Source organism: Zalophus californianus, chromosome 3 (assembly GCF_009762305.2).
Source record: "Zalophus californianus isolate mZalCal1 chromosome 3, mZalCal1.pri.v2, whole genome shotgun sequence".
NCBI lineage: Eukaryota > Metazoa > Chordata > Mammalia > Carnivora > Otariidae > Zalophus > Zalophus californianus.
The window spans coordinates 145,220,812-145,238,819 of NC_045597.1; the positions used below are offsets into that span (position 1 = coordinate 145,220,812).

The following is an 18,008-nucleotide window of genomic DNA, read 5'->3' on the forward strand; positions in this document are numbered from 1 at the left end:
TTCTTTATATGTCTTGCCATCTTTTTAAGCTGTCCTTAGGAGAAAAGATGGTCTAAACCTACCCTACCAATACTTGAAGCAAAAACTTTATGTTATTTTGTTTCTATAATTTCATAAATTAGGTCATTCTAAGGAAACTTTATAGGACATTAAAAATTGCAAAACAAGCAGAATCATCACTGACAGACAGGTGATGTCTGTCTGTCAGTGAGTACTTTCGGACATTTATCTCAATGAGACAGAATACTATACAATACATTGAACTTGTCTATATAAAACACCATTATATTATAAAATTGCTTATGTAATAAAATACAAGAATACACATGGAAGTATGCCTCAGTACATAGAGGCTAAGAATACAAAGTCATAAATAACACCTTCTCCAGTTCTTAATAATACACAAGTAGCTGAATCCAGATAATTCTGGATTACATCTTGGGGTTGTTAAAAGGGATCTCTAAGAAAATGGTCATAAACTATCAGTATTACCTTGATACCAAAACCAGATAAAGACTCCATAAAAAAAAAGAGAACTATAGGCCCATATCTTTGATGAACACAGATGCAAAAATCCTCAACAAAACACTAGCCAAGAGAATCCAACAACACATTACAAAAAATCATTCACCATGATCAAGTGAGATTTATGCCCAGTATGCAAAGGCGGTTCAATATTTGCAACTCAATCTATGTGGTACAGATCAATAAGAAAAAGGATAAAAACCATATGATCACCTCAATAGATGCAGGAAAAGCATCTGACAAAGTACAACATCCATTCATGATAAAAACCCTCAACAAAGTAGGTTTAGAGGGAACACACCTCAACATAATAAAGGCCATATATGAAAAGCCCACAGCGAACATCATACTCAATGAGGAAAAACTGAGAGCTTTCCCGCTAAAGTCGGGTACAAGATAAGGAAGTCCACTCACCACTTTTTTTTCAACATAGTACTGGCAGTCCTAGCCACAGCAATCAGACAACAAAAAGAAATAAAAGGCATCCAAACTGGTAAGAAAGAAGTAAAACTCACTATTTGCAGACAACATGACACTATATATAGAAAACCCTAAAGACTCCATTAAAACACTACTAGAACTGAGAAAAGTTCAGTAAGGTCACAGGATACGAAATCAATGTAGAGAAATCCACTGCATTTCTGTATATGAATTATGAAGCAGCAGTAAGAGAAATTAAGAAAACAATCCCATTTACAATTGCACCAAAAATAGTAAGATACCTAGGAATAAGCCTAACCAAAGAGGTGAAAGATCTACACTCTGAAAATTATAAAACACTGATAAAAAATTGAAGACAGGGAGCCTGGGTGGCTCAGTCAGTCAAGCATCCAACTCTTGGTTTCTGCTTAGGTCATGATCTCAGGGTCTGGGATCGAGCCCCACATCGGGCTCCATGCTGAGCAGGGAGTCTGCTTGTCCCTCTCCCTCCACCAGCTCATGCTCTCTCTCTCTCTCTCTCTCTCAAATAAATAAAATTCTTAAAAAAAAAGAAAGAAACTGAAGACAACACAAAGAAATGGAAAGACATGCCATGTTTATTATGGATTAGAAGAACAAATAGTTAAAATGTCTATACTACCCAAAGCAATCCACACATTTAATGCAATCCCTATCAAAATACTAACAGCATTTTTCACAGAACTAGAATAAACAATCCTAGAATTTATATGGAACTACAAAAGACCCCAAATTGCCAAAGCAATCTTGGAAAAAGAAAAGCAAAGCTGGAGGCATCACAATTCTAGACTTCAAGTTATATTACAAAGCTGTAGTGATCGAAACAGTATGGTATGGCAAAGCAACAGACATACAGATCAATGGAATAGAATGGAAAAATCCTTAAAATAGAACAGAAAACAAACCCACAACTATATGGTCAATTAATTTAACAAAGCAGTAAATAATATCCAGTGGGAAAAAGACAATCTCTTCAACAAATGGTGTTGGGGAAACCGGACAGCAACATGTGAAAGAATGAAACTGAACCACTTTCTTACACCACACACAAAAATAAATCCAAAATGGATTAAAGACCTCAACATGAGACATGAAACAATTAAAATCCTAGAGGAGACCACAGGCAGTCACCTCTTTGACATTGGGTATAGCAGCTTCTTTCTAGTTATGTCTCCTGAGGCAAGGGAAACAAAAGCAAATATAAACTATTGGGACTACATCAAAATAAAAAGCTTCTGCACAGTGAAGGAAACAATCAACAAAACCAAAAGGCAACCTACTGAATGGGAGAAGATATTTGCAAATGACATATCTAATAAAGGGTTGGTATCTAAAATATATAAAGAACTTACACAAACCAACACCCAAAAAAACAAATAACCCAATTTTTTTTTTTAAGATTTATTTATTTTTATTTTGAGAGAGAGAGAAAGTACATGAGAGGTGGGAGGGTTAGAGGGAGAAGCAGGCTCCTTGCTGAGCAGGGAGCCCAATGCGGGACTCGATCCCGGGACTCCAGGATCATGACCTGAGCCGAAGGCAGCCGCTTAACCAACTGAGCCACCCAGGCGCCCCAACAAATAACCCAATTAAAAATGGGCAAAAGAGCAGACATTTCTCCAAAAAATACAGACAGCCAACAGACACATGAAAAGATGCTCATCATCACTTATCATCAAGGAAATGCAAATCAAAACTACAATGAGATCTCACCTTACACCTGTCAGAATGGTTAAAACCAAAAACACAAGAAACAACAGGTATTGGCAAGTATGTGGAGAAAGGGGAACCCTCTTGCACTGTTTGTGTGAATGCAAACTGGTGCACGTGGCCACTCTGGAAAACAGTATGGAAGTTCCTTAAAAAAGTTAAAAATAGAACTACTCCATGATACAGTAATTGCACTACTAGATATTTACCCAAAAAATAAAATACTAATTCAAAGGCACACATGTACCCCGATGTTTATAGCGGCATTTTCTACAATAGCCAAATTATGGAAAGAGCCCAAATATCCATCAACTGATGAATGGATAAAGAAATTATGGTCTGTGTACACACACACACACATACACACACACACACACGGAATATTAGTCACAAAAAAGAATGAAATCTTGACATTTGCAATGTGTGGATGGAGCTAGAGAGTATTAGGTTAAGCAAAATAAGTCAAAGAAAGACAAATACCACATGATCTCACTCATATGTGGAATTTAAGGAACAAAACAAATGAGCATGGGGAAAAAGAGAGAGGCAAACCAAGAAACAAACTCCTTAACTACAGAGAACAAACTGATGGTGACCAGAGGGGAAGTGGGTGGGAGGATGAGTTAAATAGATGATGGGGATTAAGGCGTGTATTGGTTGTGATGAGCACCAGGTATTGTATGTAAGTGTTGAATCATTAAATTGTACACCTGAAATTAATATTACACTATATGTTCACTAATATAATTTAAATAAAAACTTAAAAAATAAAAAAAATGCTAAAATCAGAAGTTTTAGAAAAAAATGTTTAGTATCCTACACCATCTTGGTTTTGGAGTATATTTAATGAGAAATCCAAGCTAATTCACACCTATGCACCTCAATTATTATGAATCTAACACAAAGTTTCTTTTGTCTAGGTTTTTCACTCAAGTTTAATATTATCAAATATTTAAGAGGATCCATCCAAGAAACACTCTTGAGTCAGAAAATTCACTAGCATTAAAAAAGAAGTCAATATTATTTATACTCTCATCAAAACTTTAAAATTTTAGTAACATTCAAGAAAAAAAATAGTCACTCCAAAATATAGACAGAAATGTTAAGACATAAGCTCCTCTCATTTCTTTTCAAGAATAAGAATGTACTTGATAACAACACTAAAGGACAGAACTAAGAGAGTTAAGTTTATGAAGTATTACTAAAAGATTATGACAAAATCTGAACTCAAAAGCGATCTGGAAATAATGGACAGTATCTAACAAGATAAATTTTTAAAAGAACAACAATAATGTAACACTTAGGTCTAAAGAAAAAAAAAAGTACAATATCTAAGATGTGGAGAGCCATGGTTCAACGTCAGTATGTGTACAGAAAGAAAATTTATGATTACAAGTTGACATGACAATATTATAGTATAGCTACCAAAAGTGTTAACACAATCTTAAACTATGCTAGTAAGTATAGTATCCAGAATAGGTAAGAGCACCTTCACTAATCAGATCTCTAGCTGAAGGTTATTCTCGGTTCAAGGCACTATTATCTAAGGGTGATACAAACAATTTCAATAGAATTTGTACAGAAGAAAGAGAGACTAACATGAATATATTTCACATGGGGAAGACAAAGGCAATACACTACAAAAGTTTTTAAATATGTGAAGGGTAATCTTGCCAAAGGCAATCTCTACCTCTTGATGTGAGAATGAGAACCTATCTGATCTTCCTGCATTAGGTAAGTGTGGGTTAGATGACTGCTTAGATCCCTTTCATTTCTAAAAACAGTATAGCACAGAACTAGTATAAGCTCTAGGTCTAGACTGACTACACAGGATCAAATTTTAGTCTCACCACTTTTAAGCATGTGAAACTGGACAAGTACTTAATATTTCTTGGTTTTACTTTCCTAATTTGTAAAATAGGGACAATATTGGTTTTATGTGAGGAGCTTAGAAAAGTCCTGAGACAAAGTAAAGAGTTAAAATAGCTACCTATTTTTATTTCTGCATCCAACAAATACTTAGCAAGTACCTTCTATGTGTGGACACTAATTTTGTACCAAAGTTTTAAGAGAGTTTATAACTGAGTTTTTATTCTAGTGACAGTGACATAAACAAATACATGACATGAAAGGTCACAAGTAGATACACAGAAAGCTGAATAAAGAGAATAAAAAGTGATGCTTGCTCTTTTAGAAATTGTGGTGAAGAAAGGATATTCTGATAAAACAACATTTGAAAAATACATGAATATTATGAGAAGGTTAGCTAAGATAGTATCTCAGTGAAGAGTATTTTGAGATAACAAGTAGGCCAACCAGGCTGGAGGAGTTAAGGAGGTGAGAAAAGTGAAAGGCCAGATCTTATAGGAGCTTGCCTTCCAGTACTGTTAAGGACATTAAATGCCTTTAAACTCTCATAGATATGGATACAGATATCTAAATAGGCTAATCTGTTTTATTACATGACAATATTCAATCTACCAAATTAAATGGCAAAGAAGCACTAAAAATAATTCTACAAGTACCTATCATTCAGTCTGAAATAAAAAATAGCTGGTAAAAGTAAAATTCTTTTCTAGAATTGAAGAAAAAGAATATCTTGTCATAATTCTTCTTTCATACTGAAAAGAACACAAGAAAGTATAATGAAGATGAGAAACTGGTCCCCTAAGAACAAAAGGATAGAAAAGAGATCACGTATTTACAGGTCAATGAGTTTGATAAACAGCGGTGATTGCTTGTAAAGAACCCAAACTGTCATTGCAATGTTTATGCATTTAAAAATATATAAAGCATTCAGTTTGTATATTTAAAACCCACATTATAAAGTATCTAAAAGTTGACTTTTATACAAGAATTGTAGAACACTCTTTTGAAAAAGAACAATAAGAGGATAATGGACATGATGAATACCAAGTAATATTTTACTCAACGCTTATTGTGGGTCAAGAACTACACTCAGTACCTGTTTGACACGTATTATCTCATATAATTATCTCAAAGTAAAAGCTTAGTGAGTTTAAACTTTGTCCAAAGTCAAAGCTCTTAAATGAGAGGACTGAAATTCAGGGTAATTTCAGTCTTTAATTGAGTTCTTGTGGTGCCTTGGTAGCTCAGTCAGTTGAGAATACAACTCTTGGTTTCGGCTTGTCTTGATCTCAGGGTCATGAGATTGAGCCCCGCATTGGGCTCCGCACAGTGCAGAATCGGCTTGAGATTCTCTCCCTCTACCCACTCATGCACAGTCTCTCTAAAATAATTTTTTTAAAAAAAAGCTTGAGTTCTTAAACTTTTATTCATTCAGCAAAATATTTCTCACCTTGCAGCAATCAACTAATCCTACATATTTGCTCAATTTTCAGTAAATCAGATTACCACATTTAAATCTCTAAGTGCTACATTTAAAATGCAAGCTACTTAGTGCTATAACCATATTCTTCAGAAATTAAAAATGCAAGGCACAAGTAACCACCAAAAAAATTTCGCAAAGGGCACATTTTTTAATAACTTTTTTTAAGATTTTATTTTTAAATAATCTCTATACCCAACGTAGGGTTCAAGCTTACAACTCTGAGATCAAGAGTCTCACACTCCACCAACTGAGCTAGCTAGGCATCCCTAAAAAGGTACATCTTAAAATATGCCCTCATCTATTCTGTTCTTAAAGTTGAAAAGTTTTAGTGGCTCAAATTCAAATTCTCTCAAAAACTTGATAGCTATTGTATACAGACTCATTCAATATAAATCACCTTAACACTGGGATATTTCTAAAAGGATTTAAAAAAAAAAGTCATTTAAAATGCCGTTGCTTCAGCTCTTTTATACCTTTAATAAAATGCTAAGCATTCTGTTTTTTATTTTTTTTAAGATTTTATTTATTTGACAGCGAGAGAGGGAACACAAGCAAGGGGAGTTGGAGAGGAAGGAGCAGGGAGCCCAATGTGGGGCTCAATCCCAGGACCCTGGGATCATGACCCGAGCCGAAGGCAGACGCTTAACGACTGAGCCACCCAGGCGCCCCAAAATGCTAAGCATTCTAAAGGCATTTTTTTATCCAGCTTAAAGCACATAAGATAATTTAAAAGATTACTTAATAATAAAAAACAAGGAGCTTAGGGGTGCATGGCTGGCTCAGTTGACAGAGCATGTGACTCCTGATCCCGAGGTCATGAGTTTAAGCCCCACACTGGGCGTGTAGAGATTACTTAGGGGGAAAAAAAAAAAACAAAACCCAATGAGCCTAATAATGTCTGCAGTATAATCTGTGGAAAGTAATACATTCAACTACAAATTCAAATAAATGACTTTGGCTGGAATTTTGAACAGTTATTCAAAGAAAAGCATCATGGTAAACAGAATGAAAACATGACCAAAGGTCAAGAAATCTGAGTTTTAGTCTCCTTTAGCAAGTCATTTCACCTCTCTAGGCTCTCAGTTTTTTCATCTGTAAAAGAGAGTACTAAATGAAAATGCTATTGAAAGGCCATGCTAACTCTATAATTACATATGAGAACTTTCAGGTTGGATTAAAGTAATTAACATTCTAGGCTTACTGTTCATATTCTTGAAATGTTTTTCAGGAATTAATGTTTCAACGCTAAAACTGATATAGACTGTATTACCTTAAGTTCAGCAACTTGTGATGAAATATGCCACATAAGGCTCTCACTTAGGAACTTCATACCATATGGGCCTAGGAGTTCTGATAATGACCTCATTTCTGAAAGGAAATGTAATTAATTTTATACTTTGACAGAGCAAACACTTTAAGAAAATGAATATTAACATACTGGAATGTTCCATTATAGAAGCAAATTATTAATGCAAATATCCTGAGAAGTCTCCAGAATAAAAAAGGTAACACAAATGCAAAGGTAAGTCTAAGATATAATGTATGATTATGCATTGAATGAATGTAATTGAATGAAAATAGTCATAACAATCAAAAGTCAAAGGAATCAAGGTTTCTTCACTCTATAAAACATGTCGTAGTTTTATTCACCTGATATGTCAGAATATTCCTCTGCATTGAATGTTAATTCATTTTCTGTAGGTAAGTTCACAAATGCTTTCATTGCAGGAAAATAAGCTATATGACCATTGCTGACTTGTCTTAACAAAGTTTCCAAATACCTAAGGAGAAAAAGTAAATTTATAAAAAGGAGAAATTAAGTCAAAATTTACTATGGTATACATTCCTGCGTTAAGTTGACTGATAACAAAAATGAGCACTTACTGATAAAAAAATAACTTCCTTAAGCAGTTCATTACAAAGTAACTTTTTATCACTCCAAATTTCTAAATGTGCTTACCAATTTGTATATAGACTTGTAATGGTGGGTTCTCCATGACTGTCTAAATGTTGTGTTTGTTGAAGAAGAACATTATTAAATACTCTTGTAATATCAATTTGCACATAGTTTTCTATTGACTGCAGTACAGTCATGTATGCTCTTACACTTGTTAGAAGCTCTGATGGTTTTGCAATTTCCTGTGTGGCTTGATTATACATAGTCATTCCAACAATTGACCTGGGGAGGGGGGATAAAAGAACTGACTTTTGCATACGTAAATAGGCCATTCAACCTACTGATACCTAATATTAAATAAGCAATAACATTAGTTTTAAATACAATTTGTTACAAAGCCATGAAATTACTGTCATTATCTTCCAAAGAAACCTTAAAAAAAGAATGAACACCTAAAAGCTACAATAAAGTAGAAATATGATTAAATATGATTAAAAAATTCTAATTCAATATTAAAAATGATTTAACAATAAAGATGGTTTTAAAAATTCCTTTAGGGGCGCCTGGGTGGCTCAGTCATTAAGCGTCTGCCTTCGGCTCAGGTCATGGTCCCAAGGTCCTGGGATTGAGCCCCGCATCGGGCTCCCTGCTCAGTGGGAAGCCTGCTTCTCCCTCTCCCACTCCCCCTGCTTGTGTTCCGTCTCTCACTGTGTCTCTCTCTGTCAAATAAATAAAATCTTTAAAGTAAATAAATAAATAAAATTTAAAAAAAAATTCCTTTAACAGGATAAACCGTCTGTAGCAAGTACAATGGACTATCTAATCCATAGCTCAAATTCACCTGGCTATTACGTGCCGGTAAGTTTTTTTTTTTTTTTTGGCTTTATACTGATCATCCTCTTATTTAAAAACCCTATGATGTAGTTATTATCACCACCATTTCACAGATTAAAAAAACAAAAAACTAAGGCTCAGAACTCAAGTAAACTGATTAAGTTCACTCTGTCTGGAAGTAGTAGATCTAGGGTTTGAGCCCACATCTGCCTGACAGTGCTGCCACTCAACAAAATGCATGACAGTCAAAACAAGGCAACAAACAAAAACTTTATTGTTTTTTAATTATTTGCAGCACATAAAACACAGATCTGTTATGTTTATATACCAATAAACTATAAGCCTAGGAGGAAACACAAATTTTGAAAATACTTTCCTACCTGAAATTTTCCTACACTGGCCACCCCATTTTACCATCTTTAAAACCCCCTAAGCATTAGATTTGTAAAGATCTTAAACTTGTATTTGTAAGGATAAATCTTTAAAGACGATAAACCCCATCAATAGAAACAATCCCAGAAGACCCACTCAAGGCAATAACTGCTATCTTTGTATATAACCCCTAAAGTCCTAAGATTGTGCTCAAGTGATCAGCAAAAATCAACCAACTAATACAAGCTATTTGTTTTGGCATAAAAATCTTTCCCAGGTAAAGAAGTTTACAGCCTTGCCTTGATCCTGATAACTAAGTAGATGTTTTCTCAAAAGAACATCTGTTTCTCTATGGATTAATAGACCAGACTATGTACAGAAGGAAAACAAGGGAGCTGTAAAGTGAACCCTATCTTCCGCCCACCACTCTAACAACCCCCACCGAGTTGAGAATAATAAATACCAGAGTGCATAATATCCCTCTGGTCTAAATACTACACTGGGTTTCACTGTCAGGATGCCTGCCTTACTAAAGGAAAGCAAAAGACAGTCTTTGTTTAACACCTGACTAGGCAACTGATGATTTAACACACAATTTAGTGCCCACTTATATATTCTCCTATTTTGTTCTCTAACTGTTGTAGTCTTCTCACAAACTGTAGCTCTGAACTTTATACTATTTCATTACTACTTACGGTAATTAACACAATGTCAAGCATATGGTACAAATACTACTTGTTAATGACTATAAAACTTTGAAAAATCCTTGGCTAAATTTTGTTTTATAAATTGCTCTAAGGCCTTCCAAGAAAAACTTCTCAAATCAATCTATATTTTCTTTAATAAATAAGTGTGTAACTTTAGAAAAAAGGTTGAAGCAACATTTATAAAATTGAAAGGTTTCTGATATCACATGTAATATGATTTCAAGAAACATATATAAGACTTATAACACTCTAATTAGGAATGTCTCAAGAGTCTAGAATTCTACTGGCTTAAGAGCATATATTTGAATTCAGAAAAGATAAGAATTCACTAGTTCTGATGTTTTCAAACATTTAACTGTAACCAACTAAAAGATCTGTATCTGGCATACACACATATGTATAAGTGAAGAGTTTCATGAAGCAGTATTTATACTCACTACATGCAGTGCACGGATTTTTTCTGTTCTTCCCTGTTTCTTTTCCTTCCCTGCCTCTTCTTTCTTTTTTTAAATGCTGACTACAACCTTCTACACTGATTTCATGACCCTATTTGGTTGCTACCTGTCAGGTGAAATACACTGATTTGCTCCAATCTTCCCATTTTGCTTATAAGGAACCTAAGGCTCACAGAGATTAACTGGCTTGTCCAGTGTTACGACAGTAGTTAATAACAAGTATGGGACAAGAATCTGGGTAATTTAAGTTAATTGCCAGTTCACTATTCTCTATGCTTCCCCATTCATTATTCTCAATACTGTATCAGTTCTACTAATACTTTTCCTCATAAAAGTAAACACTGTATGGATATGAAGAACATAACAAACTCATTAACTGAACCAACAAAAATAGTTTATATTCTTTCTTACTTAGTAAAGCGGATTTCCAGATGAGAAGTCAAATATTCTCGTGGGGTAAAGGTATGTTCCCAAACCACCATGTTTGGTACGTAATTTATAGAGAAACACAACTCAGAAAGTGCAGTGTGCAATTTATCAAGGCTGAAAAATATTAATAAACAGTAAATAAAATGTTCATCATAGCAATACAAAATTACTTTTATAAACATATCAGACCTTATTTGGGGATAATAATTGCAGAATTCGGTATTTTTCTTTCTTAAACTGACAAGTTCAAAATCTTTAAGGGTATTACTAACATGAGAGCAGTTTTCTAAAGACAGTAACACTCATTTGTTTCTCCATTCAGATGATAATGACTATACTGATTTAGTATACAAGTAAGAGCCTATTACATGCTCATAAAGACAATCATTTCCAAATCTTGCTGTACTTTCTGTATTGGAGGAAGAAAGTTGTCTACAAAAGAGCAAATAGCTTGCTCAACATAAAAAAAGCAAGTAAGTAGAAAATTTATTTTAAACAATGTTCATGCATTATTGCCCACCAATGCCTACCCTCCAAACACACAATCCTTAATAATATCTAGTCTGATATACCCACTTTAAAAATGATATATGTTCTAATATAACACATGCCAAAATAAAGTCTCAGGCTATCTGATTTTAAATAAATGGAAAACTATGGATTGCTTATATAGTGTACCCCTCCAAATTTTTAGACAGATTCTTGGCCTTCAGTATTCAGTATATAAAGACAAATATTACCTATTACATGAATTTTCTTCAAAAATCCAAAATCTGTATTTTGGAAATAAGCACTAACTATTCACATTTACAGAAGTAAAATAGTTATAATAAATGACTAAGAAATGAAGGATTTATAATTACTAGCATTCCCTCAGTACTAATGCCATACAAAAAAATGAAAAAGTTCTACCTATAACAAAAAGATATAATAAAAATGGATGACTTACTTGGTCACTACCAGCCTGTTTTTCCTCATACTCTCAACTCCTGGTTTTTCCCTTTCAGGTTCCCCTTTCTTACCAGTCTGTTTTTTTGACTTCTTATTCACTGCTTGACTAATGGTTTTGGCACAATGCTTCGGTAGCAACTAAATGTAAAAAGAAATGAAATCTTACATTACATCAATTATTTTGAAAAAACATTAACTATTTAAGCAAACCTTAGCTGAATCCAGACAATGCAGCAAATACCATCTAGCACTAAGAACAGAGGTATAAGTGAGATGCAGTTTACCTAGCTAGCTAGTTCGGGGAGCTCACACAGCTTGGTAGAAAAGAGAAATAGGTAAATCTTGTGTGAAGAAAACTTCATAGAGGAAGTTATTACCAAAGCAAAAGTTTAAAGGATAAGTAAAAACAGACTAGGCAAGCAAAGAATGAGAACATTTTACTGGAAGGAAAAGTTCAGAATTTAGTGAGAACTACTAGATGGTAAAGCATCAAGTGCAGCAGGGTGAAGTAGACAGTTTGAGCTATGAGGAAGGGATTCGAATGCCAAGCTACAGGATGGATTTTAAGCAGTAAGTAATCCTAAAGACAGTGGCAAATTTTTAAAAACCTAAAAATGGAGTTTTATAAGAAGAGGTAATGAGATTTACTAAGAGTTTAACAAAAAGGACAGAAAATTAAAAAAAAATGGCTAACAGTTCATTTTCTTGACTTCATACACAAACTTCCTGTCTGTAAGGAAACATGTGAATTATTACCTGGTCACTAAGAGTACACTGTTCTGTGCAAATATCAGTGATGAGATTTCGAGCTTGTTTGGCCATTTCATCCAAGAACATATTACATAAGGAAAGACTGCGATCTCCAATATGATGTCGCTGTCAAAGCAGAATAGTAACAACAATAATAAAAGTTATAAGAAAGTAGTTTGAACTAAAATACTTCTAAATAAACATGGAAAATAAAGTTAAAGTCTATTGTACACGGAAGAGTGGGGGTAGGGAATGTTCTAGATCACTTTTATCTCTTGGAACTAACTACCATACTGTATTTACACAGTTGACAAAGTATTTGGTGATTATGCAAGTAAAGTATGATTGTAGGGATCTTAGAGTACCTGTATTTCAATATGAAAAACTATTAACTTAATTTCAATTTTCGCAAGGTCCTACATCCGGATCTTAAATACTAAACTACCAATCAGAGGATGTGAAAGAACACATTTAGAGTAATGTTTTCTAATCTTAACTGATATGTATGTGTGTATGTATATATACACACACACACATATATACTATATATACATATATATATAAAGATCTTATAAACAGAAAAACAAATATTTTTTTTTTAAGATTTTATTTATTTGACAGAGAGAGAGACAGCGAGAAAGGGAACACAAACAGGGGGAGTGTGAGAGGGAGAAGCAGGCTTCCCGCTGAGCAGAGAGCCTGATGCAGGGCTCAATCCCAGGACCCTGGGATCATGACCTGAGTTGAAGGCAGACACTTAATGACTGAGCCACTCAGGCGCCCCAGAAAAGCTTAAATATTTAATTTAAATTGTCAGAAATCAGGTCAGTAAAACAAAGAAATTCACAAGGCATTTAACTCCCTAAAATCAAACTTTCCTGAACACAATGGGGGGGGGAACGACACATTATATTTAATTTTTAGGAGATTAGATATGTATATGTAGACATACACTCACTCAAATCCATCCATCTCTATAGAATTCTGTATCTTTTTAGTTTTGGTGGCTATCAATAATTTAATAGGTTTTTCTTGTCAATAGTAACTAGAATGTTGAGTATATAATGCTATAAAATTTTGCACTACACATTAATAATACTTTACAGAGATAAATTTTTGAAAGTTTACCTTACCAGATCTTCCATAATTATGTAACAAATATACAGTTTACATATGGTATTTCTATGCTGCTAAAATAAATGTAATATACAAGAATATAAAAATACTTAAACACCTAAAGTAACTGTTCCTAGATCTATCATGATACTTTAATGTATTTTATTCTAAATGCCCTTGAAAACTTTAAGAGGAAGCCAAACCAAAAGGAATCTCCAGGCCAGATACAATTAAATACTGGTTCACTTTACTTGAGGAAATATTTCAAATTATAAACATTTAGGGTTTTATTTAACCAAATTCTGATTCCTGAAAGATGAAACATGTCCCTTGCTATCACTTATTTCTGAAAACAAAACAAAAATTAGTACTTCTTCAAATGTACTAGACTTATTTAAAATACAAATCTGGTACCATTACTCCTCTACAATGGTTCAGAAATGCTGAGACTGGATGAAAAACAAAACTAAAGCCTCTCCATGATCTGCCTCAGCCTTGGGCTATATATAGTACTGAGAACAGATTTTAGGAGAACAATGCCAGAAGCAGAGAGACTACTTAGGAGACTACAATGATAATGCAGGAAAAAAGATGTGGCTTTGACAATGATGAGAAGTGGTAAGAGTTTGGATACATATGAAGCCAAAAGGCAGAAAAGACTTCAAAGGATGGTGGTGGGGTAACATGCAGAGAAGCAACAGTTCTATTCTGGATATGTTACATTTCAGATGGCTAAAAGCACCTGAACTGGAGCAGAATACCCAGAAAATCTAGATCTGAAAGGTCTGGAGTGGAGATAAAAATCTGGGAGACATCAGAAATATGCTAGGTGAAATAAGCCAGACACAAAAAGACAAACACTACATGGTTCCACCTATATAAACCACCTCGAATGTCTAAATTTTTAGAGACAGAAAATAGACTAGAGGATACCAAGAGTTTGGAGGGATGAGAAATTACTACTTAATGATTATAAAGTTTCCGCTTGGGATGACAGAAGTTTTGAAAATGGATAGTAGTGGTGGTTGCACAACACTGTGAAAGTAATTAATGCCACTGAACACTTAAAAATAATTTAAATGGCACATTTTTATGTCATATATATAACATACATATATTACGTATAGATAGATTTTAATCACAGGGGTTTGTTTTAAAGATTTTATTTATTTATTTGACAGAGAGAGACACAGAGAGAGAGGAAACACAAGCAGGGGGAGTGGGAGAGGGAGAAGCAGACTCCCCGCTGAGCAGGGAGCCCAATGTGGGGCTCAATCCCAGGACCCTGGGATCATGACCTGAGCTGAAGGCAGTCGCTTAATGAAATGAACCACCCAGGCGTCCTTTTAATCACATTTTTTTTAAAAAAAAGGAACGGGAGCAGAGTGCAAATTGTTGGAAGATTTAAATGCCTGGATGAGAAATTTTTACTTTTTCCATATGCAAGAGACAATCAATGAGGATTCTTCAAGAAGGAAAGAGACACACTGATGGCACTGTATTAGATGGTCTTAAAGGCAGAAATACTGAAGGTAGGAAAACTATTTAGGAGTACATATGAAGAGTATTACAAATTTGAGCTACAAGAGTGACAAAGGAAATGGAAAGTAGAAGACAGATTCACGAAATGAAACCAAACAAATAAAATTAAGAGGACTTCATGGGTAATTTAATGGGAAGGATGATTATGAGGAAAAAATTAATAGTATATCTTAGGTATAAAGCTTGAGGATAAAATTTATTGTATCTAAAAACTCTATAAAAGCATTAAATTTGGTGGTGCTGATATCCTCGCAGGTAATAATCCTAAAAGCAGTCCTTACTAAATTTCCTGCAGGCTAACCTCTGTCTCAGGGTCCCCTTACAATGAATGTACTGCTGGAATACAATCTGCAACAGATGTTACCTAATGCTTAAAGACATTAATAATGCTACTGCTATTAGTTTCTTTTCTCCAAGTTCTGTAGTTCTAAGTAAAGGGATTCAACACTAAGTTGAGAAATAGACCATTTAGGGCGCCTGGGTGGCTCAGTCAGTTAAGCGTCTGCCTTCGGCTCAGGTCATGATCCCAGGGTCCTGGGATCGAGCCCCACGTCAGGCTCCTTGCTCAGCGGGGAGCCTGCTTCTCCCTCTCCCACTCCCCCTGCTTGTGTTCCCTCTCTCTCTCTGTGTCTCTCTCTCTGTCAAATAAATAAATAAAATCTTAAAAAAAAAAAAAGAAATAGACCATTTAAGGGCACCTGGGTGGCTCAGATGGTTAAGCGTCTGCCTTTGGCTCAGGTCATGATCCCAGGGTCCTGGGATCGAGTCCCGCATCGGGCTCCCTTCTAGGCAGGGAGCCTGCTTCTCCCTCTGCCTCTGCCTCTCTCTCTCTCTCTCTGACTCTCATGAATAAATAAGTAAAACATTTAAAAAAAAATTAAAAAAAAAGAAATAGACCATTTAAATTTTAACATATAGTCTTACCATGCTTACAAAGTGGCATTTCTTCTTTAAAGATTAGAAGAAATACTGAGTACATTTTTGATACTTACTATTGATAAAACTACTGAGTAGTTCAATTATTTAATAAGTATGTGTGCCTGTATGTATCTTACAAATACTAATAATGTTAATTTTGTTTACTACATCATACTAACAAGTCAATGAAATTCCTCTTTGACATGTTTATGTTTACAGTCAGTAATCTGTACATTCAATTTTCAACTCTTTTCAATAATAGTTTAAGAGAAAAAGCATAAAAAATCAATTACTGTAACTTTACCATAAATATGAATACCTGACCCACCATTTAATAAATGTAATTCCAAGTGACTTTATAATATGTTCTTAAAAATATGTATGTGCATTTATCCATCCATGCAAATAAACATTATATCTATTTTAACCTATTCAAACATTGTTCTGATTCTGCATAGAGAGAAATTAGGTAAGAAGCTAGATTAGGTAATTGTGACTTTGTGAAATCTAGCCAACTACATGTTTGGTCCAGTGTATTCTGCATATAAATATAAATCACAGTACTACCCTGAAATTACCTCTTCTGGACACAGTTCATGTGTGCAACTCATAAAATGAGTGCAAAGTAGTGGAAATGCAATTGAGTATCTTGACTGAGAGGGTAACTCCAAACACTGCTGAAACATCTTCTCAAAAGCACGACTATAAAAACTATATAAGGAAACAAATTAAAAATTAGAATCACCCTTTTTATAGTTAAAAATTTTATGATACAATACTTAATTTGATTCCAGTGAATGAAAGTTATCAACCGAAGTGTATTTTTCCAAAGAGTATGTTTTATACACCAACAGTTACAGAGTAATAAAAATATTATTTGTGTAACAGTAACAAGTTTTAAAATAAAAAATTTACACAAAAAAATAAACCATATCTATGGCATATGAATATATGACATTCAAATCTCACACTACCTACTTTTATCAAAGGCAAGTCACTACCAATTGTAAGAACCACCACTATTTTATGTACCACTAAGAAAGAAAAACACTGTCAATTAAACAATGATGCACCATCAATTTTAAATTACTTCCCGATTTAGGAGATATTAAACATAAAAGAATATGAGTCAATAAAATATAGTACATCTTGGAATGGCAAGACAACCAGAAGTAGTAAACATGTCTTTATTTTGGATGTAACAGGCAAAATAAGAATGTGATGAGAAAAAAATGGATAAAAATTACTTACATATGACTGAAAATCACACATTTTAAACATTATTAAAAGTATTCATATTTCCAAGGAAAGGGAAGAGGACTTTTTAATCACAGTAGCCTTCTTTTACCAATAGGAACCTTTCTGTAGCTCAAATATATGCAAACATAAAATGTTCCATTTTCTTTCCAAGTCAGACAATAGTATAGGATTCCAAATAATCTTAAAATTCTTGCAAATTTGACATGTGATATATTGTTTTTCAGTGATATATTGTGTTTCAGGAGTTTCTATAAGAAACCTCTCATGCCTTCCCTGTTTGGTGATTTGGATTTCTTGTGCAATACTGCTAATTAAAGCTATCCTAACAAACTACCCAAATCTGTGGACTGGGGTATCTTCCAAAATAAAAACAATGAGAAGCTATTCATAATAATACTTTTCAATACACAGAAACTACTATCACTACCCACTGAGATTATCTCAGCACTGTAGAAATAAAGGGACATACTAGGTTACTCCGATCAGTTTCTATACCGTAAAAAAAGCCAAGAAGCAGATACAGAGTTGATACTGCAGAGCTTTGGAGCCAGAATATTTATGTATGAAACCTGGTCCCACTGTTTATTAGTCTGATCACAATCAAGTTCATTTATTCATTCAAACATTTATTAAGTACCTACTATGTTAGACACTAAAAGAACAAAAGCCTGACCTTCCTTCAAGGACGATATTATATGGGGAGTAAGAGAGGAAAGAAAATAACTAAAGAG

The 18,008-nt window shown here is 34.1% G+C and overlaps 2 protein-coding genes across 6 annotated transcripts in view; one reads left to right on the plus strand and one right to left on the minus strand.

Annotated features, from left to right (window-relative positions):
* The window catches only part of NCKAP1 (NCK associated protein 1), a 99,114-nt gene that overhangs the window by 20,306 nt on the left and 60,800 nt on the right, over positions 1 to 18,008 (minus strand). For all 5 annotated transcript variants that reach the window (XM_027588435.1, XM_027588433.1, XM_027588436.1 and 2 more), the window contains 7 exons: positions 16,596 to 16,728; positions 12,448 to 12,567; positions 11,690 to 11,829; positions 10,723 to 10,854; positions 8,007 to 8,225; positions 7,697 to 7,827; positions 7,317 to 7,414 (listed from right to left, as the gene is read on the minus strand). In XM_027588435.1, coding sequence (XP_027444236.1) covers positions 7,317 to 7,414; positions 7,697 to 7,827; positions 8,007 to 8,225; positions 10,723 to 10,854; positions 11,690 to 11,829; positions 12,448 to 12,567; positions 16,596 to 16,728 — 973 coding nt within the window. The remainder of the gene's footprint in view (positions 1 to 7,316; positions 7,415 to 7,696; positions 7,828 to 8,006; positions 8,226 to 10,722; positions 10,855 to 11,689; positions 11,830 to 12,447; positions 12,568 to 16,595; positions 16,729 to 18,008) is intronic.
* Positions 8,754 to 18,008, plus strand: part of LOC113920339 (WAS/WASL-interacting protein family member 3-like) — a 71,145-nt gene continuing 61,890 nt past the window's right edge. The window contains exon 1 of the mRNA XM_027590659.2: positions 8,754 to 8,801. Within this exon, the coding sequence (XP_027446460.1) occupies positions 8,754 to 8,801 (48 nt within the window). The remainder of the gene's footprint in view (positions 8,802 to 18,008) is intronic.